This window comes from Epinephelus fuscoguttatus, linkage group LG1 (assembly GCF_011397635.1).
Source record: "Epinephelus fuscoguttatus linkage group LG1, E.fuscoguttatus.final_Chr_v1".
Taxonomy (NCBI): domain Eukaryota; kingdom Metazoa; phylum Chordata; class Actinopteri; order Perciformes; family Serranidae; genus Epinephelus; species Epinephelus fuscoguttatus.
The window spans coordinates 40,565,491-40,587,403 of NC_064752.1; the positions used below are offsets into that span (position 1 = coordinate 40,565,491).

The following is a 21,913-nucleotide window of genomic DNA, read 5'->3' on the forward strand; positions in this document are numbered from 1 at the left end:
ACTGTTTGTCTTTCAGTCTGTCAGCCTGACCTGTCCTGTGCTAGCTATCTACTTGGTTACTCATGTGCTTAAAATGTCAGATACAATGATATCATCTCTGTTATACTTTTTATTTCTGATGACAGCTCAAGACTCATTTGTATAATTTTGAATAAATCTGACAGAATGAGCTACCCGACACCACTATTATTATATCTTATACTATATATTATATCTGTATTAAGACCACATAGATAATTACAAAATTAATCGTTTTTACATTAACATTTCCAATGCTTTAACATTGATCTCTTTGTCAAAGTGACTTGGGTGGGTTTCAGATTTCAGATTAATCAGTATTGTGTAAAACGTTTATTGGCCACCACGGTTTCCTATGAAGTAAAACAACTAGATGGAATTAAAACACATTAGGCCTATCAGAGTTTTCATTGAAACTTTTCCAGTGTAAATGTAATGTCATGTATGATGAACATTTGTGCTATTCCTAATTTATAATCAATTGAAATATTCCTATGGGTACATGAATAATGACCTTTTGTGAACCAGCAGATGGCATAAGTACGCCTCAATTTCCTTCAAAACACAGATCAGCACTTCTACTCTGAAATGCATTATATGAAAAGGAGGTCAGAAGACACAACATCTATAAACTGCATATTTACATAACTCTTATCTTCAAAGTCATTACATTTATAAATCAATAATAATAATATGCATTTTCTTACTGATGGACAAATGAACTACTGCTGTCTGCTTTTTATTAAAACAAATAACTGCCTTGTTTCAGCATTAGTGAGCTCTTCACACAGTGGTTTTAAGATCTTATGTTGCAGGCAAAGTGTTTGGTTGTTGTTGCACATAGGCCTATTGTAGAGTAATCCTTAAGAGACAGATAACAGCCAGTAACTGACCTGGTGTGTGCAATTGTGTTATATTAGTAAATAGATGTCAGATGAAGGCCACTGTTTTACTATATTTATTTGCTGTTCCTAAAGAAAACAATAAAACTTGAGCATGATTTCAGAGTAATGCAACTACCAGAACATGACATGACATAATCTATGGGCTGCTTCATATCATCTCATGTGATTATCTAAGGGCTACAGGTAAAGGCACCTGCTCTGCTGTACCTGACAACTTCACGCGAAGGTTAACCCTTTTCTAACGAATTGTTGTCCTAGTGGGAATGCTAGCTACTAATGCTAAAAAACAAACCGATTTTTTCAAGAAAAGACGAAAGGTTAAAGAAGCTGTATAATGTGATTTTTTTTTGCCTGCTGCCTGCAGGATAAGATATGTCTCCTTTCATGGGGCAAAACAATGGATGGTCAAGCAACTCTCCGTTAAACTCATTGTAAATGGGGCGCCGGTGGCTTGGTGGTGGAGTGGGTGCCCCATGTACAGGGCTGTTGCCTCAGCGGCCCGGATTCAATTCCAGCCTGTGGCCCCCTGCTGCATGTCACTCCCTCTCTCTCTCCCCCCTTCACGCTTGTCTGTCCTATACATTAAAACCTAAAAAGCCCCAAAAAATATCTTTAAAAAACAAAACAAAAACAACTCATTGTAATTTGGGCAAATTACAATGAGACTACATTATCAATGCAGTCCTTGTTGGGGACACATTAATGTTTACACTACGAAAGATGTGTGGTGAAATGAGTCCCAGATCACCTCGACCAGGGGATCGCAATGTGCCTTGGTGATCATTTACACAAGTATTTAGCACTGTCCACTTGCGATCGGGTCACCCAAGGTGCATGTTAATACAAGGTATAAATAGGCTCTATGTCGTCATTGTTGTATAATAAATCAAAAATGATGACTGATACTAGATCTTAGCATCATTGTGACCCCTTTTACATTATACATAGTCCTCAGTCAGGGGTAACAGTTGGTTGTTGGTTTGTTTGTTGGTCTGTTCATTTTTTGTTATGTTTTTCTGGGCACTCTGTGAATCAAAATGGTAGTCTGACAATAAATTTGGGTGTTTCATGTCAGTAACTATAAAGAAGCAGAAATGTATTTTCAGAGAACAGAGACACAGCCCACTGTCTGCTATAAATATTCACTCTACACCTCCCATCTCCAGTCAGGGTCTCATGTTATATGTCAAGGGCTGAGCTCAAAGGGTGGGAGCCATAGATTACAGTCCGGTCTGTGGATCAAGTTTGTGTTGGACTCACTGATGGCTTGGTAGGCAGATTATTTTGTCCATCAAGTCTCTTGACTAGATCATCTGCTGTCTGTGGCGTCCAAGAACTTTATTAGTTTTTTGCCCAAGATGTTGTGTTTGGTTTCCTGTGGAGTGCTGCTGGCATGTGCTGGCAGAGGCAGGCTCTCGTCTGTCATCTGGTGGCAGTTAGGCTCGTAGCAACTTCCAGACGGTGAGCAACGTCAGTGCAAGAGACCAGCTCAACAACAGAACACAAGAAGTCTCTGCTGCACAGGTTTGGTCCTTCTTAAATACATTTAGTGTGCAGCAACATTTGCATTGTTTTAGATTTTAAGCATGGGACTCATGGTTTTAAAATAACTGTGATTGTGTCTAGAAAACTGGTGATTGTAACAGGATATTTGCATGTACAGTTTGGAAATTAAATGATTAGATCATGCATTGACTGGCTTGTTTCTCAAGGTGTGGTTAATGTGACAAACATGGACAGCACTGGTGAGAAGAGCAGGACCCAACTTCAGTCCATCAGTGGCTCCAGTAACACATCCACTGCTAGAAACCCCACCATTCGTCTCCGGGACATTTACGATCCTCAGCCTAACCCTCCAAAAACTCCAGTCCGGATACGTCCTCCAGGTCCAAGACCTCCTTCTGTAAAGGAACTCAATTTAAGGCAAAGCTCACCCAGTGATCCTCCAACCAAGACGATTATGAGGAGACGAACTCTGTCTCTTCCTTCATCTGCAGAGAGTAAAAAGGAACTTAGGAGCCTGCAGGTCCGCTTTGTGGACTCACTGGGCCTCGAGTTAGAGGAAGTTAAGGTCTTTAAAGTTCAAGAGCACCCGCTGATACCCCAACATGTCATGTTCAGACTGCTCATGAGCTCTGAACTGGCTTTCGGGAAGTCACTGGAACTGTCCCTGCCTTACTTCAAACCTTGTTTCCCTGAAAATGTAGGAGCTCAGTCGGACTTCCAGACACGTCTCTGTACTCAGAGCGTGTGTCTGGAGCAGGTCCTGTGTTCGGAGCAGGGAATAACAGGCACGATACAAGTACTTAATTTAGCTTATGAGAAGGAAGTCACAGTGCACTACTCTTTCACCAACTGGAGAACACACACAGAAACAGCAGCTTCCTGGGTGTCGAGTGGGTACCGTGTGGAGTGTGGTGCTCCAGAAACAGATATCTTCAGATTTCGTCTGCCTGTCCCACCCTTCATTTTGCAGCCAGGAACCATTCTAGAATTTGCCATCTGCTACCGTGTGAAAGGATCTAATTATTGGGACAACAACAATGGACAAAATTACAAACTGTCATGCCACAGTTACAAGGTGACTGTGCCGAGGGAGTGTGAGGACAGCATGCTGCATTTTACCTGAGTGTCCACATGGGGAGCTGTAACACATATACACAGGTATCAGAGACAAACAAGCAAAATGCTGTACAGTAAATATATAACCTGTGTTTCCCTTTATGTATTACAAGCTGAGATGGAATGCAACTAAATATCTTTATTCAAGTACTCTTTGTTGCCACTGTATATTTACTCCACATTTCAGAGGCAAATACTGCACTTTTTACACCAGTATATGTACTTGATAGCTAGTTCCCTGATGGCATGATCACTTTGTAAAAAATAATGTCATTAATACTGCTCCAAAAAACCCCAGTAATGTGTAAAGTAGTTCAAATTAACCTAAAGGTCAAGGATTAACCCTAAATTTAAGGATAAACTTCAATTTACACTTAAACTCTAGAGAAATTCTAGAAATACTAAAACAATTAGACATTTGGGAACACTAGAGCAGGGTAAGACTGTAGTTTTAAGGGGTAAACACAGTGCGTAGGCCGCGGTCTTCAGTGGTTTAATAATTTAACAACAGTGGTTTGTACCAAATGTATTAAACAGAAGATAGAGGTAAAGGCAGTCATACGGAGGCAATGTAAAATCTGAGATACTGTATTTCTTGAAGTCATCAAATGAGGCCTGTTTTGGTATTTCTAATGTTAAAGGGACAGTTCACCCCAGAATCAAAACCATTTTCCTCTTACCTGTAGTGCTATTTATCAATCTAGAGATATCCACCGCAGAGATGTTTGCCATCTCTCCAACAAAGTGGATGTCTCTTTCCAGAAATCATGACCAACTACTCAAGATAATCCACAGACCTTGTTGTAAACAGTTTCATGTAGGAACTATTTTCTACTACTGAACTACACCAACCAACAGAATCAAGTGTGCATCTTCTCACAGAAGAGATGCTTGTGACAGAGCAAGATGTAAACATTAATGGCATCTTCCTCAGCTGTTCTTTAACATTAACTCAGAGGTGCTTGGTGAGCTAGCAGTAGGTATGCTTCCTTCTGCGTGGCGATATGGTGTGTAGTTCAGCAGAGAGAAAATAGTTCTTATGTGAAAGTGCTGATAACAAGGTCCGTGAATTATCTTGAATAACCAGGTCATGATTTCTGGAAAAAATAATTCCTTACACTGACATTATTAGAAGGCAGACAACTCTACAGCCAATACCTCCATCACTCTGCAACTCACACCAAAACAATCTACATTGATCAATGGCACTACAGGTAAAAGGGAAAATGTGTTTTTATAATTTTTGGGTGAATTGTCCCTTTAAAAAAAAGGCTTCATTACAAACAGCTTCTGATGGACGATTCTAGTTTGATATAATTCATTTGTATGGGTACAGCAAAACATCAACATGAGCTTCACCACACGTGAAGTTCAGCCTTAGAGAGGTATCCTCCTGAGACCCAGCAATTTATATTTGTCCTCTGTGGGAGGCATGATATTGAGATATATATTTCATACACCATACATGCAATCTATCTGAGCACTGATGTTCTGTGGTCAGCACATCCTGGGTTTTCCAGTGATGTAACACACATGGGGGTGTGACCAACAGTCTTTTCAAAAAGGGGGGAATTGCAGCAAACACCTTTTATGGCAGTAAGGGAGATAAATGATCAAATTTATCAAGATATAGTGTTTCTGTTCTTTACAAGGATATTGTTTTTTATTTATGAGAGTATAAACTATATGACTGTAAGATTTTAGAAGTGTATGTTAATTTCAAGTTTTTCATAATACACATTTCAACCCATGTCCTGAACCTGCCGACAACAGCTTTGTCTCATCTTCAGCCATTTTTTAAACTTCAGTAAACTGAACAAAGAGTGACATGTCATAATACATAAATAATTCGATTTTTCAGAAAAAAGTTCTTTGCAATATGTTTGTACTTGTTTGTACTTTCACAAAGTTGGGGGACTCATTAGCGACATCTTAATAAAAGAATGGTTTCATTCAGCACTAGAGACCTGACTTTTCATCCCTGATATGAGTCATGCTCCGAAAACACAACACCACACACACCTCCAGTTTATTATGCCGGCCTTCTGATTACATTTTTTAAGTCTCAAGCCAGAGCCGAGATAACCCCTTTTAAAAAGGTCCGGTCTGGTTCAAGTCCTGGAAGGATTTCTGTGCTCCTGCTGGGTCTCTATTTAGATTAAATCCTTTTGTATAAGATTCTGCTCACTTCGCATTTTAATAAGTCTACCGACCCAATTTATTGATTAAAAGTTTGAGTTACACAACACTATCATTGTATCATAACACAGAATTTGTCCAGTGTGATATTTGCTGCTTTACACACATGGAGACGGCTGATCTTTTGAGCAGCTTGTTTGTGACTGAACTTTCTGCTGTGACCGACAGGGCTTGACCCCATTCTTCTGGAGCTTGTTTTGTTTTTTGCAGGAGGATTACAGTGAGCAGTGTTAGCTCCTCTGTGGCACTGTGACCCGCTCCCCTCAGGTCCCCCGACAGCGGTGACCTTTCACCAAAAAAGTTTCCACTGATACGAGGCCAGATGCCAGAAAACTGGCAGGCTGCAACGCTTGGCTCACAGGAGGACATTCTTCTGCCTGCATTAGTCACTGCAGCTGTATGGCATGCTTTAAACATGATCACAGCTATCTGAACACCCAAAACATTACTGAGCATGTCGAGCCTTTTAAAAAGGAATGCATCAGTCAGAGAAAACTAAAATAAAGGGAGCGCTTATTAAAGACACAGTCTGTGATCTAAAGTTGAACAGAAGGAAAGAAGATTGACTGACTGACAGGTCTTTAAACACAACTAAACCCAAGTTATTATTTCTTCTGTAACTTCTAATGATTTGTTTACATCAGTAATAACTGTATCAGACCCATGCAGCATTTTTTAATATGAATGTGGCTATAATTCCAATTTGTGGGCTACCTAATACAGTTTAGGGTTTCTCAGGATTTGTCAAGAAAAATGTAAATAGACACTGCTGGTTGAGGCTCTACTCTGCTGCGTCACCGTACACTTATCAGCTGCTCATTCCAGGAACACTGAGAATTTTCTGTGCAATTCCGAGGCACACACACGTTGCACTTATGAGACACTAGATGGCAGCATTGCTCAAATAAAAGACCCTACATATTCCATTGAAAATACAGTGAATGCCACAGTATGTATGCTTTTTGTTTCCACTTGTGGTAGGGATATTCAGATCCTATATTTAAAGGAACAGTGTGTAAGATTTAGGTGAGTGCAGGGACACAACCAGTTGAAACTTTTCTCCTGACTACAATTCCTCCAGTGTTCATTGTTCAACAGGTTTTTACCGGGAGCTGAATCTGCAGAGGTCTCCTCCTCTCCTAAACAAACGGACCAGGTGATTAAAAACAGTAAAAACTCTGAATAAAGCAGTTTCACATTACAAATCAGCGTTTCCCCTACATTGTTTGGCTTGTTGCAGATGGACCACTTGCAAGGCACCTGCTAATGTTTTCTCAGCTATTTTCTCTGATAACTGAATGTGTGCTCACCTTATTTGGAACCCAGACATTCAGCCGGTTTTTCCCAGGAGCAAAATCATCTGTAGAGATCTGTTCCTTTCCAAAACAAATGGACCCAGGGATATAAACTGCTAAAAATACTGGCTAAAGCAGTTTTACTTTTAAAAAAAAATATCAGAGTTTTACAAAAGCACGAATGGCCCTATCTAGAGCCAGTGTTTGGTTTGTCTGTTCTTAGCAATTGTAGAAACATGGCGATGCAAGATGGTGATCTCCGGAGATGAGGACCTGCTCCGTATGCATTATATAAACAGCTCAATATAATATAATAAAAATACTATAATTGTTATTTTCAGGTGATTATACTAAAGAAAACATATTCATCATATTCTATTCCATTTCTGCCAATATATCCCCCTAAACCTTACACAGTGGCCCTTTAAGTAAAAAGAGCCGTGCAACAATGTAAAAATACCCGAAAGTCCTGCATTAAAAAAACTAAGCACAAGTTTACATTTAATTTTAATTAATTTCATTTTAATTTAAGGTTAAATAACAAGTTTACCATGTAAAATCTGAATCTGCAAAGTACCACAATTAATAATGTAGCTGTCAAATAAATGTATTGGGGTAAAAAGTGCAGTTTTTGCCTATGACATGTAGTTAAGAAAAAGTGGGAAGTACTGACTCTCAAGTGAAGTATGAGTACTTAAAATTTACTTCTCTAAAGTACAGCTTTTGAGCGAGCGTACTAATCGACATTACTGTGCTGTTTATCTCCCCAGTGTTTACGATCCATGCAAGTTAAATGCGCTTTGTTTTCACAAATTTTCCTTCTATTTCAAACCATATAAATACGCAGTGTAAGTACAGTCCTTTTGTTGAGCCTTTCTTTATTCGCTACTTCCATAAAGTAAAATTAAGTGTATGAGCCTTACATTACTGGAGAGCATCGTCAGTGACAGCATCATCTCTCATTATAAAAAAACTACCGTAACTAAACTACTGCTTGTGGATTGAGTGGTGTGCTGCTTTACCCTCATTATCTCATTACTGATTCCTGAGAGCTTTCCACTAATGTCCATCTGCCTTTAGAAACTGAATCAATCTAACTGGAAAAACAGCCCTGAATGTTGTGTCAAATCAATATATGTCAGTGTTGTTTATCCTACGATGCTATTTCCTAAGCAATTCAACAGTGTGTAAATGTTCTTCTGTTGGCCTAATTTTCAGTGCAGAGAATTAAAGACCATATTGACTTGGCATTGTTGGGGATCCCTGAATTGCAATTTGAATTTGTCAGCTAAACGTTCATTCTGTGAATTCTGCTCCAGCATAGTGAAACAAATAATAAAAAAAGGTTTCAGGATTAGTAAGGCTGCTTACACCAAATTCCTGACCTACTTATGTAACTCAAAAATAGTAACATCAGACAATGTTGCCTCTTTCTAGGCAGCAGGAGTAAAAATTAGTCATCCTCAACACTTGTGTTATGGTTTCAGAATGATGAAAACAGTTGGTGGTGGAGGACAATTAGATACGAAACTGGATGTAGGCAACACATGATGATGGTTTTCCTTGGCAACTATGTTTCAAGCAAGTGATGTGGGGATTTTTAGGCTTTCTATTACCTCAGATGGTTTGAAAAATAGTGCACGTAGCTGTTGTTAATGGGGGAAAAATCTCTCAAGTGAAGCACGGGTTGGTCTGAGCCCCAAATATTTACACCATCTGGCCCCACCCCTGTATACAACATGATACAGTTGCATTCCCAGTAGAAATGTGTATTGTGTTTGGGACCCTCAGAGGGCAATCATAACTTGGCAACTTTTGTTGTTGTCTCTTGTACTTGGTCTCTGTAGGTTGCTTGTAATTACTGGATTTACAGATGATGACTTACTCCACTGTAGCCGTCACTGTGGATAAAGGCATGTGCGTAGCAATGAAGGGCAAACTGTAGCCACAACAATGAAATGGTCTTTGTGCTGTGAGGCTTTAGTATGTCCTCTGTACTTGAAATGAAATCATTATTTCTCCTAAACCTTTGACAGTTGCACCAGAAACAAAAAGCAAACATCCCCTCAGTTGCCCCAGGCTGCCTGGGTTTCATCGCTCTGACATGGTGCTCGTTTGTACCGATGTTCTTCACTGACAGTCTTAGCTGTCGTGCCAGTGTGCTGTTGGGGCACACATCCATGCTGCCTCACAGCACTGTGCCTTTATGTGGGGCTGTCATCTTGTGCTTGTTGCCGGTAGTTATATAAGAGGCCACCATATTAGGAGCCAACATGATGCTCAATAGTGACGTTTGCTCCGCAGACTGGCTGGGATTAAAATGTAAAAATTGCATCATGATGGGTCTCAGTGATTATGAGTTACGTCTTTAACATACTGATGTGTGTTTTGGAATAAAACAAGCATGTCAGTTAGTGTCAAAGATATGACTGATTTCCTCATATGATTTTTTATTTATAGAAGCAATATTTTGTTTATTTAAAGCCAATGTGTGGTTCAGAATAACAGCTCGAGGTGCTCAGTGATGTTGAACAACAGTGACGTGTATTGTTCTTATGCAATTACTGGAAAATGTTTTCCGGGAATATATGGAAAAAAGGAAATGGTCCAAAATATGACGCGATTCATAATCCAAAGCCTAGTTTTGAACCAGAAGGTCATCACGATTACAGTTGGCTAAAAACTGTCGAACATATGTTCATCGTGTGCGTGTTTGCCCATTGGACCTCACCCATCTGAGGGACACCCGGAAGTCAGGACATCCCCCTCATGACCGTAAGAGCATCCCTCGTTCCTCCCACGCAGCTCCACAGGTTACCACGGCCTTTCTGGACTGGACTGGCCACTATCAGCTGCCACAGCTCTCGACCAGTAGCTGCTTGTTTCGTTACTCCAGACAGCAAGTGGTCCTGGAGTATGGTGTAATTTTAACTGGAGCTGCCATCTGCTCCTCCACCGGTGCCAGGACGGGGGCTGTGACTCACATAACGTGCGTGTTGATGTCAGTAAAGCTAAAAACTGCACTGCCAATCTGAACGTGCCTGACAGAGTGCCAGGGCTGCTTCTGTAGTTTTTACACTTTTAATATCAGGTAAGAGGTTTCTACCTTCTGAAAGAGGCTTTTCAGTGGCCTCACACGCACCAATCGTTTTAATGTGTTTGGTTGGTAACATTGAGCTCGGGGACAAGTGTGACGCCACCTCACAGTTAGTGTGGGCCAATGGCTTCTTCTCTGCCTGTGTGATGCCGCAGCACAAACACTTAATAGATCAACAGAGGAGGACTTGTTTTCATGTGGGAGTTTCACCTGACCAACCTGCTTAATTCCCTTCATCCATGTCCTCATTTGTCAGAGCATAAAGCACAGCATGATGAGAACAAACAGGTCACTGCCTGCACTTGTAAAATAATTGCTGCTTGATCTGGTGTAGGGCTGGGCAATAAATCAATATCAGGATATGAGACTAGATATTGTTGTGGATTCTGGATATCATAATATTGAAAGTGTTGTCCTTTAAAGGCTGCATTACAGTAAGGTGATGTAATTTTCTGAGCTTATCAGACTGTTCTAGCTTTGTCTTTACCCACTTGGTCAACGTATCCACATTACTATCTCACTAAAATCCTCACTGTGTAAATATGTTGTTAAAGCACCAATAGTCAACCCTACACTGGTCAAAGATATTGTGATATTTGATTTTCTCCTTATCTCCCTGCCCAACTCTGATGCAACAAGGTACACTTCATGACACTTTTGTTATCTGCTTACAAAGCACTAAAATGCTTAGATAATCTGTTTGGTTAATCTGAAGGGATTACAACCCATTTATGATGTGTAGTCAGCAATTATCACCCTCAGGCCCCGTTTGGTGCACTCAGCACCTCGTCATGCTGCTGGTGTTTTTAAAATAGTGTGAATATGTGACACTCTTACAGCAAAGAATTTAAAAATGCCCTCATGAAAAAACACTTTGGTGGACACAGGCCGTAACTGTCACTTCCAAACCACATTATTAAATCACACTTATGTTTTGTCGTGATACTGAAGAAATATTTCACCCTGAAAATGTCCAGTGAAATGAAAGTGAAACTTATCTATGCTCCCCTGAAAGCCCTGCTCCAATACATAGGTTTTAACAAAAATGCATGTGTTTGGGAAGCACTCTGCACTGGATAAATGAGACTTGTATTATCCTGCACCAGTTGTGTGAGAGTTTGTAATTTGACGTTTTGATACAGTTTTGTAAGCATAGTTCCCAATCAATCAATACATCGATATGTTTGCTGTTTTTCATGAAAGCATGCTGGAAAAAAAAAAAAGTTTTCTTCACAAATTCAAGGTAACACAGTGTGACTAACTCGTACATAAATGGTCATTTTGTGGGTGAAATATTCCTTTAAAATATGTTCTGAAAAAAAGCGCCTGCATTCTGTTGTACACAAGACAGACAAAGTTTGTTAGAAATTGAAAACCTGTATTGTGCAGACAATAAATAGTGCTTACAAAGGGAAATTTGTCTTTTACACAGACAAGGATTCTGTTTACACTGTTGATATGAAACGCATCAACTGAATCAGTGAGACTCAGACACAGCTCGGGGATGTGACTACTGATACTGGAGTGGGACTGGTCGACTCGGTCACATGCACATTTCCCCCCTGTGGCATCAAAAAGGACGTCTTTCAAAAGAGTCTGTTTACAAAAAAAAGTCTCTGCTTGTCTATGGCGAATACATGACCTTGATTCCTCCCGCTCCTCTGACAAGGTGAAGTGAGGGTTAAAGAGATGTTCCTCTGAGCAGAAGTGGAGCTCGCTGCATGCGTCCCCGTCTACCGGCAGCTCCATTTCTAGAGACATAGCCTCCAAAGGTTCGCTGGACCCAAATACCAGGACGCCCACTAACTGTGGGCCAGGGCGCTGGAAGACTCCGTGCAAGGTCTTCACTGACAGAACCAGATATCAGCAACTCTTCACAGAAGAAACCTTGCTATGGCCGGTGGAACCTGCCCGGGGGGAAGAAGAGGGGAGAGTGTGAGTGTGGGCTAAATCATTCACATACTGGGGTTTCATCAATCAGAGGTCCTATTATTAGCCTGATGGACAGTGCTCTTAAAAGCAGCCAATGACCTCTCATCAAAAAAGGGTTCTTGCGTAAGCACAACCACAGCTAATTCAGTGGGTTTTTTTTTTAGCTACAGACAGTCTTGACATAAGCAAAACGTAAGCTAAATATACACGGACATTCATTATAGTGGAGAGGTGGTGCAAAAAGGTGCAACTCTCTCATCTCAAGGGGCCTGGCTGCAGCTAAATTTAAGGCCTACTCTGCAGGGTGTGCACTCATTGATGTGAAACTGTGGGATAGTGCACCTCTGAGTCTTTGCACAATGTCACACTGACCCTCTTAGATATTATCTGCTTACAATAAAGCAGACAAAAGGAGAGCAAAAAGAAAATGATGCACACTCAAACTGACCTCGTCAGGTGCTTGCTCGAAGAATGAACTTCCATCTCGTTGCTTTTGAACTCGTTCAGCTCCTTTCGTATCGCTGCCTGCGGAACAAAAGCAACATCGAGCGTAAGGCCAGGTGTGTCACTTCATACGGCCACGCAGTCACTCAGGTGGTGAAGCTCAAATGGGGATGATGTGAAAGTGGAGAAACATCTGTTGTTCAGGTGCAAATTATGTAAGCTGTACTGGGGATTATGTCAAAGAAAATCTGGTGGAGATAATGATGTCAAGTACTGCAAGTATTAAAGTATGTGCCAACCTGGAGGTTATATTAGAATTATTCATTGTGTGTGAGACAGGGTTTCTGCAGGGTTCACCGAGTTAAATCTAAGACGTTTCAAGAGCTTTTTAAAAACCAAAGAATGCAAGTTACTAGTTTCATGATCATTCCAGTCAAGTGTGAAAAACCAAAGGGATAATATGGCCTGAAATTAGTTGTTACTGTCAACTTTTGCCAGTATTTCTCAGGAGTGTGCAACAAAAAAATTCTGCTGACATAATCAGTTAAATTAATGCAGTCTGGACCAGGATAATGCCGCGCTCACATGGAATTAGGCAGACGGTAGACAGCAGACGGAAAACACCTTCTGGACAGCACGGTAAAAACAAAAAAACAACAACAATCTATGTTGCAATAATGATGTCGTATTGTTTACAAAGAATGTATTCAAATATATTTAATAAAACTATTTATTTTATTTATTATTATTTTATGTATTTTTTCCAGTAATGTCCAGTAGCTGTCCAGCTCACCTGTGTTTTCACCCTGTGTGAAGGAGCTCTGTAAAATCTGGTTGTAAATTCCCTCATGGAGGAGGGCAAAAAGTTCAAATATTTACACTCTGAATGGCAACGCCACCTACTGTTACAGTTGCCAGTCGTCTCATCCTTTAATATGATATTCAGTTTGCTGTCTACCGTTTCCCTGATTCCATGTGAATGAATTGGGAATGGATTATACGTTCATTCAGGTGCTGAACTGACACTTGCCCATTGTGAGCTTCCTCGCAGTCTATGGTAGTGACTTTAATTTTGAGAAACCGCTAGAACATGAACCAGAGATGCAAAAATGCCTTCAGTAACCTAGGTGGTTGCAGGATGCAAGCTCTAATGCAATAACTGCAATCTGCCATAGAATTAAAGAAGATGAAGCAACTATGCATGGTCGAATCAGGAAGTATCGTAACATTTGCACCAAAAACTGACAATATGGTGGATAAAAATTCACCAGAATGTTTGACACTCAAAATTTTGGGGGAACAAACCTCAGACGCCATACTGGCTTAAAATGTGTCCCACCAAATGCTGGAACAAAGCAACTCTACACCCTTGTGTGCTGACTTCACTACATAAAATGATTGCAATGATTGTCTCCTGCAGCACAATCCACTGTCAAAACAATCCCACTTTTAGTTTATAGCTGTGTAATCTCGTCTTTAAGCCCGTAAACAGTTTATACTTTTGTAAATTTAATTTTTAATAATTTTTGGAAGGCCTTTTTAAGGAATTAAGCACTTTCAACGACTTTTTAAAACCTGCAGAAACCATAGTGAGAGGCTAACATGGCTCTGTTTCACACAAAATATCAAATATGCACACAAAAACACCAGTGGCTGCTTTTTCAGCTACCTTGTCAGCAGCTGACAGTCTGGTCCAGGGCTTGTCAGCCCGCCTGTCGTAGTCCTGAGCTTTGGCCACTTCCACATAGTCACTGAAACGAATGAGGATCTTTCTGTCCCGCAGCTCGTCCACCGTCGGCCTCTGGTTCAGCTGCAAAATAAAGATAAACTCGCATCAGCTTATCGATGCATTCAATCACCAAAGAGATTGGTGATAGAAACTAAATATTAAAAATCACAGCAGGTCAGGTATTAAGGTTCTGTTTTGACTGGTTAACAGTTCCCGTGAGGGCTGGTGTGTTGCCCAAAATGTGCCCGGATTATTGCAGCTGCCTACCTTTCTGTTCAGCCGCTGTTTGATTTCCCTCCTCTCCTCCTGCTCTGTCTGATCATTTCTTTCTGTTGACACAAAAAAGACAAATATTATCACCAAAAGCATTCAGTCACATTGACTATTATTCCCACAAAATATTTAGGCATTTTGGAGATACTCCGTCAATTTACCAAAGGTCAAGTAAGTTCTTGGGACCGGACAGTTGATGTGATTAACTGAGCTAATGTGCATGATCCTCCTCATGATCAATACTGCTAAGTGAGCCCGTCGGAGACTGTGCTGAGGACAGGACTAACTGACTGACTTCAGCTGTGGATCAGTGCTGAATGAGAGTTAGAGAGTGAGACACGGGCGGATTAGAGCACTAATAGGATTTATCTTTATTAGATGCAGCAGAAACATCACTAGATGTCACTTCACTTATTTTAATCTCTCTCTTTTTTCATTCCAAAATATTTTTTTGAGCCGTTGAACTAGTTTGGCAGCTTAAAATGAGGCTGACACCTGTCACCATCTGAGTGTATTTCACTCTTTGGGTACAACAGGAACGCACGATTCAATCATTTGCATTTTCACTGAAAGCTTTTAGGATATTGGTTTAATGAATGTGTTTCTGTTCAGGGACAGTGTCCCGATTGCAAAGGGTTGTGTTTAGCTAGAACACATGTTCCCGTGCAGAGAGAGAGAAAGAGAGACAGGGTCAGTGATGGAACAGACAGCTGCTCAGAGCACACAGGTGGCCCGTCTCAACTGGGAAACGCAGTTCATTACGAATGTGGGATTCTCATTCCTCACATTGATGTTTCATAATTGTTCTGCGGCGTCAGGATAGCACGAGTAGTTTCACAGTTTGAAGTGCTACGATTTGACACCTTCTCCCCACACGAGTTCAACCATTCTTCTGAATAAAACAGTGTCATCACTCCCACAAAGTGATTTCAAGGATCCAAACACAAAATCCCCATGGGCACAGAACATACAACTTGGACCACAGTCAACTAACCACCAAGTATAGAGACTCAAAGTCCTATAGAGGAAAATGTTTTACATTAGAGTTTTATCTTAATGTATTATTGTCTTTCCTGTTCTTCTGATTGCATTACAAGTTGTTTAACATTGATTAACACAACCCTTTGTGTAACTGTTTTAGCAACTCATCCAGGAAAACAGTCCTTGAGGTGTTGAAGGATGAGGGTGCCAAGGCTGATCAGACTGTTGTATCAGATTATATTGTTAATTGTCCTTTTCAGGGTTTCCTAAGTCCTACCCTCTATCCTTGCCTCTCAGATCTCTTGATTAGCTCAGCCCACATTGTTTTGGTCTAGCCTTGGATGTGACAGCATACAACTCTGCTGCGAATGTGTAACCTCACAGAGAATTTTACACCCTTGTTGTGAACTTCTGCCTCCACTGCACAGTGAATAAAACTCATCTGAACCAGCCACAGAATTGGACCTGAAAGAATATTTTTGTTTTCTTATTTTTTTTCCTTCAACAGTCTCCATGGAAATAATAAAGGGATAGCACACTGATTTAGGGGATATGTGGTCAGGGGTGTATCTTTCACTGGACAAAAAAGCAATCATTCATGACGTCAGTACTTCAATGTTCTTATTGCAATTATGTAAAAAAAAAAATTGCTGATTATTTTCTTGATTAATTCATGTCGGAAAGTACTAAAAAAAAAGGTAATGTCTCCTATTTGTTTTGTCTGAACGGTCCCAGAGCCAAAGATCAATTTACAACAATATGGAGTTTTGACTTGCTCTAACTTTTAACTGATTATTAAAGTAATTTTTGTCATTCACCGATTGATTAGTGGAGGAATTATTTCAGGTGTAAAAGACCATTAAAAACAACAACAATAATCATATAGCTTAATAAATAATGATAAAGTAATAATAACGATAGTAATAAACATCTCTTATTTTGAAGTACAAATTTAGTCAGTCACAACAGTCTATAGTAACTATAAAGATAGATATTAAAAATTAATTTAAAGATTTTTTTTTTTAACGGAAAAGTCAGCATAAACTCATTTTTTTGGTTTTCAAATTAAAAGTATATGTTGGAAAAAACAAACAAACAAACAAACAAACAAACAAAAAGCAGGGCACCCTATAGCGAAATGTAACAGAAACCAGTGGTGGTTCCCCATCACAGATACACATACCCACAATGATTGTTGGCTCTGATAAAACCCTCCATCAGTGCTTGAAGTACAGTACTTACGCTTCAGTATGTTCCGGCTCTCCAGCTCCTCCACGGCCGGCCTCTGGCTCAGTCTCCTGCGGAAAAACACCAGAATTACGTTCTGGACCATCTCTGTCCCCTCAGGCTGCTGCTGGGGTCTCTGTCCTCACCCCCTCTCCTGGCACAAAGTCTTTGCACTAATACTAGCACTTTGGATGCTTGAGCCGGTGCGCAGAGCGCCAAGATCCGCACATCCAAAACGCAAACACCGCGTCCCACCTCGAGTCCAAAAAGAGGCTTAGTTTGGTATTATAACATTTAAAGCTCCACATCGGGAAGGAAGTCAGGCTGCGCGTTGAATATCACGCGTCAGAGCCAGTTTGGTGAAGAAAAAAGGGAGACTTTCCCTCAAAGACCGCTTTGGTTTTTGGTAAGATGGAAGTTTAAAGAGAGAGGAGCGCTGGTTGTAGTCCCGGCGGAGCGGAGGATGCTGAGTACTGAGCTGTGAGTAGACTGAATGGTGCTGCACTGCCTGCCTCCTTTTACCACATGCACAGTACTCATGTGAAGGGGAGGGACTGAGGAGGAGATTCCCCATGCGCGCGCCCGCCCGCACATTTACACACACACACACACACACACACACACACACACACACACACACTGAAGTGAACCCATCTAAACTCACTTTTCCCATTAGAGTAATATGTGATATTGTGGTATGGTGTTGTAAACTGAGGATGGTTTCAGAGAAGACATAAAGCATATACTGTGTATATGTTACTGAGAACATGTAAAGCATCTTGGATAATAAGCAGAACATCAGATGGATAGGTTGCCGAAATATTTAATGGCTGCAACTGATTTTCATTATACGTCTGTCAGTTATATTTTGTTACAAAATTCAGAATATGCTGACAAAAGTTACTTCGTATACAAAGCTATACTGTACAACAGAAAAAAATAATCAATTTTGAGAATTTACAACCAACAATTGTTCGGCATTTATGCTTGATAAATGACTTAAATGATTACTAAACCACCATGACTTGATTACTAATCACCTAATCATTTCAGCACTAACAATGTCTATAATGTGTTATATGTAACATAGTGGTAGAAATGCCATCACGTGGACACAGAGGAAATGAAAACAGAGACAGGGCAGCTGATACCTACATTTGTATTCATGTGTTCATTGTATGCAGCCCACACATTTAACAAGACAGGGTGATTTGGCACAGTCACGTTTAGCCTGAGTTAATTCTCAGCATTCCACATCACCTGAACTTTAGGATTCCTTACATGATTTTCCAGGATAGATCCTCCACCCCACCCCCAATACACTCACCGCCACTACATTTGCCACACAGCTGTCAGGACAGCACAGGATTCCAAAGAGGAAACACTTAGAGTATATTAACTCATAGTAAATACAGATCAAACTTAATGTTGTGATTTGATCAAAGCAGGGCTCTGTGTTTTTTTTTTTTTTTTTAATGAAAACAAAAATCCCCTCCTGGATCCTCGAGTTATAGGCCTGTGGGTTACATGAACAAAACTGATCTGACTGTTATCAGAATAGAATGTGTAGGGGAGACTGGGGCCAATTGTAACATTTTTTTGTTTGTTTTGATGGTATTACTCAAAACCCTCTTGAACTATTTAGATAAATGTCTACGTAGCATATGTAACTTTGCTGGTTGCTAGTGTAAGTCCTTGACCAAGAAGGTAGCCTAAATATGAGCTGGCAAAGCAAAATGCTTTAACTACATATTTGGTCAAAATTGAGTCAAGACTTGAGTCAGAGTTGGGGTTTTTTTTGACAAGTTTTATTATTAAATGCATTATTTCTGTGAGACAGGTTTTGAATTTGCAATAGCCTAACTAAAAAAAATAGCTAGCTAGCTAGCTGGTGGGATAGGCCTGTAAAGCTAAATAAAGCTAGAGCATGTTTTTTTCTTTAGCTGTTATAAAAGATACAATTTTCATGAACCAACAACGTGGTAATACAGTTTGTTATTCTTCATAAGACCCAACCCTGACCCTACTAAAGCTAATGTTGGACCTTTTGACATTAGCATAATTAGCTGGCTAGTGTAACAGAGATACATTTAATTTCCTTGCGCCCTGTGAAGCAAATTGTGGTTTGTGATATTTCATTCAGTTCTGGATTGAAGTTAAAAATCAAAGTAAGTAAAACAAACTAGTTTGAATGCATAAGAAAGTAGAGAAAACACATTTTGTTGATAGATAGCCTACTGCAGTTTCTTTTAAGATGATCCAGAGGCAGAGTATTTGCGTTTGTAGATATAATGTGGGTTCTATCACAATGATTTTTAGAGTAAAATAATTGTCCTAAAAAGGCCTAAAATGAAGGCATTACATCTGTTTACCTGTTATGCAGTACAGAAAATTTTAACTCTTTTTGCTAAACTATTACCATCAAATTAATCTCAAAATTTTTCCAGGTGCCCAAAGGAAAAAAAAAAAAGAAGGTAGTTTTAGTGGGCAGCCCCCAGATGGGATCACGCTTAGATGCACTAATGTGATACGAAGAGCTGCTGAACACAGTATGAGTGCACAGAACAGACCCTCCCTGAACGAACAGGTTACACGGAGATAATCAGTCACGACTAACTTGGGAAAGAAGGTGCAAGCTCATAATAAAATCCACTTTCTAATCACCCAGAAAAGTGTCAGACCACAATGTATTCACACTCTAACTGCCGAGATGAAACTATGATTCACACCAGCAGCAGGGACAATGTACAGCAGACTGGGTGAGCAGAAAATTAGATCAGATGTTGTTCTGACCAGCTCAGGAGCTTAAAGTGCTGACCGAGAGAGGGACATTGCATTTACTGGGAACACAGTGTCTTTTTCGGAGCAGGACAACCCCCATCCTACAAATTATTGAGGTGGACGGACAGTTTTTTGAGTCTGGGTTCACAGAAGAAGAGTCGGTATCATCTTTAAATTGTGAAAGTGATGCCTGAAGTACTAACTGTCCCCCTGCAATTGCTCTTTCCACGCATAGTCAGAATTAATGTGACAGGGATTTTGACAAACGCTTAAGGATGACTTTCCATAGGCTTGATAATTAAGTACAAGCTTTAAAAATACAAAAAACTATTTACAAATACACCATTTGTATTTATCATAACAACTATTTTTATTTAGATCTACCATTTATACCAGGCAACTACAACACTTGGTTGAGGTTTAGGAAAGATTGGGGCTATATTTAATAAAACATGAACATTAAAGGTATGCTGTGGAATTTTTTTGGAAGAAAACTTTCCGTGTAGAATTAATCCTTGTGGTATAACTGTAGACTGTATAAAATAAAGCACGTAGCCAGTGTGATATCACCCCTCAGTTTGGGGACTAATGTTTATAAGCCTCAAGTTTGACATTTTGGCTGCCACGATCTTGGTTTATCGAGGCCAGAAGTGACCATATTTGGATGAGAGGGTGGAGGTGTGGATCTGACTAACAGACTGTAGCGACACCTCGCCAACGACCTGTCACTCAAGTGGCCACACCCTTAAATATGTGTAACTTTAAGCCTATATAAAATGTTAACAGATAAATTATATAAAAATTCATCCCGTCATGAACAGGGAAATTAGCGTCTTTGGGGATTGCCTCACTTCTAGAACCAGCCTCATCTGGCCATATGAGGAACTGCAGTTTTTAGAACTTTTGCTTTAGCTTCAGTTTTTAGGTCCAGCTGCTTGAGTCTCATAAATATGTTGAATTCATCCAATCAATTAGTCAATCAATAATTTATTTGTCACCTGGAATTATACAAGGTACAACTCCAGTGAAATGCAATCCTGTCAGCTCCTTCAACTTGTGCACTGCAATTTGGTCTTTTTTTGTGGCTCTTTTTAAATTGTTGGCTAGTGCCTTATAATCATCCATATTTCTGGATGTGTCTGGTAATGCATAGTTCCTAGTAGTGTAAAGATTCAAACTGAGCATAGCGTTAGATCAGGCAGGACACAATGTCAAGTTCAGCTCACATCCCAGCTACATCAGCTGATCTCAAGCAGCCCTATCAACTGATGGAGCAGCTGTTCTGTTCCCGGGGGGTCTTTGCTGCTGCTGCCTTGGGCTTTCCATGTAGGTGCATGGAAGGGTAGACAGGTGTGCTCTCTCCAACTTGTGCTTTCCACTTAGGCGAGTGGAGGAGGCTTCCTGCGTAGGCCCGAGGAAAGGCAGAGGGGCCCCAGAACAGAGCCATACCACCAAATATAGTACTGCAAATGGAACTAAAGTTTTCTCTGACAAAAGTGTTCCTGACTGAACTGTAGTTTTGGGTGTGGCTGTTTCTGTTGTTTTACAAATTAAATCCACCAGAGACATAGTGAATTCACTGATGTCATCGGTGACGTCAATGATGGTGTCCTGGAATGTGCTCCAGACCCTGATTGGCTCTATCTCTCGTATTCCTGGGAGACACATCATGCTTTATTTACATATCTTGACCTCAACAAGATGGCTGCATGGTTTGCTCATCCCGAACACAGGCAGAGACTCCACTCTGTGGCCTCTCCTTAACATCGTATAGCAGTGACCCACAGTGTCTATTCTTAACTTGATTGGGACATCCCAACGACTGGTGCTCAAAAACTGCAGGTCTGTTGAGGGAGGTGAACTCTGGTCTCCTGGATGAGTCAGATGTTGGCATACAGACGGTTGGCCCTCGACATAAATCAGGAGATGCAGCATAGGCCAATACAAATGTAGAGATACATATGGGCCCGCCTTTTATTCATTACACTTACCACTTTTGTGACCTTGTAATACTTGATACATAGTTTTTCTAACTGATATAATAACCTATTGGCTTTAAATCAGTTGAGCCCAGATGATGACGAGGACAAAGAAATGGAAAACCTTTCATAAGCTGCAACATTTTGTCACCAGCCCTGAAATTGACAGGGTGGATGGCACCTAGAGTGCATATCTAAAAAAAGCCTCTGTCCTGTTAAAGCTTCAGCTGTAACTGGGACCACTGAGGGCTTACAAAACAGGACCATCGACATGACAATAATGGAAGCTGAGGGGAGTCGATGTGCTATATGGAGCAGAGCTATAGTACAATGTGTGGTCTGCAGTGGAAAACATTTCAGGTCAATAGCTTTTGGCTCAGTTCACAGAGTGAATCAAATCTGCTGCAGCCACACGCTTAAAGCCAAAAAAA

The 21,913-nt window shown here is 40.4% G+C and overlaps 2 protein-coding genes across 6 annotated transcripts in view; one reads left to right on the forward strand and one right to left on the reverse strand.

Annotated features, from left to right (window-relative positions):
• Positions 1–2,110: 2,110 nt before the first annotated feature.
• ppp1r3db (protein phosphatase 1, regulatory subunit 3Db) overlaps positions 2,111–21,913 on the forward strand; it is a 40,636-nt gene continuing 20,833 nt past the window's right edge. The window contains exons 1-3 of one of the 3 annotated variants that reach the window (XM_049573247.1): positions 2,111–2,447; positions 2,636–3,587; positions 5,955–9,352. In XM_049573247.1, the coding sequence (XP_049429204.1) occupies positions 2,656–3,552 (897 nt within the window). In that variant the 5' untranslated portion in view covers positions 2,111–2,447; positions 2,636–2,655 and the 3' untranslated portion in view covers positions 3,553–3,587; positions 5,955–9,352. Of the gene's footprint in view, positions 2,448–2,635; positions 5,505–5,954; positions 9,353–21,913 lie in introns of those variants that run through there. The other 2 variants (XM_049573256.1, XM_049573243.1) reach the window with 2 other exon arrangements.
• phactr3b (phosphatase and actin regulator 3b) overlaps positions 10,576–21,913 on the reverse strand; it is a 66,366-nt gene continuing 55,028 nt past the window's right edge. For 2 of the 3 annotated variants that reach the window (XM_049573157.1, XM_049573148.1), the window contains exons 9-13: positions 16,738–16,793; positions 14,509–14,570; positions 14,182–14,322; positions 12,517–12,593; positions 10,577–12,043 (exon numbers count right to left, since the gene is read on the reverse strand). In XM_049573157.1, the coding sequence (XP_049429114.1) occupies positions 12,028–12,043; positions 12,517–12,593; positions 14,182–14,322; positions 14,509–14,570; positions 16,738–16,793 (352 nt within the window). In that variant the 3' untranslated portion in view covers positions 10,577–12,027. Of the gene's footprint in view, positions 12,044–12,516; positions 12,594–14,181; positions 14,323–14,508; positions 14,571–16,737; positions 16,794–21,913 lie in introns of all 3 variants that reach the window. The other variant, XM_049573141.1, reaches the window with a different exon arrangement.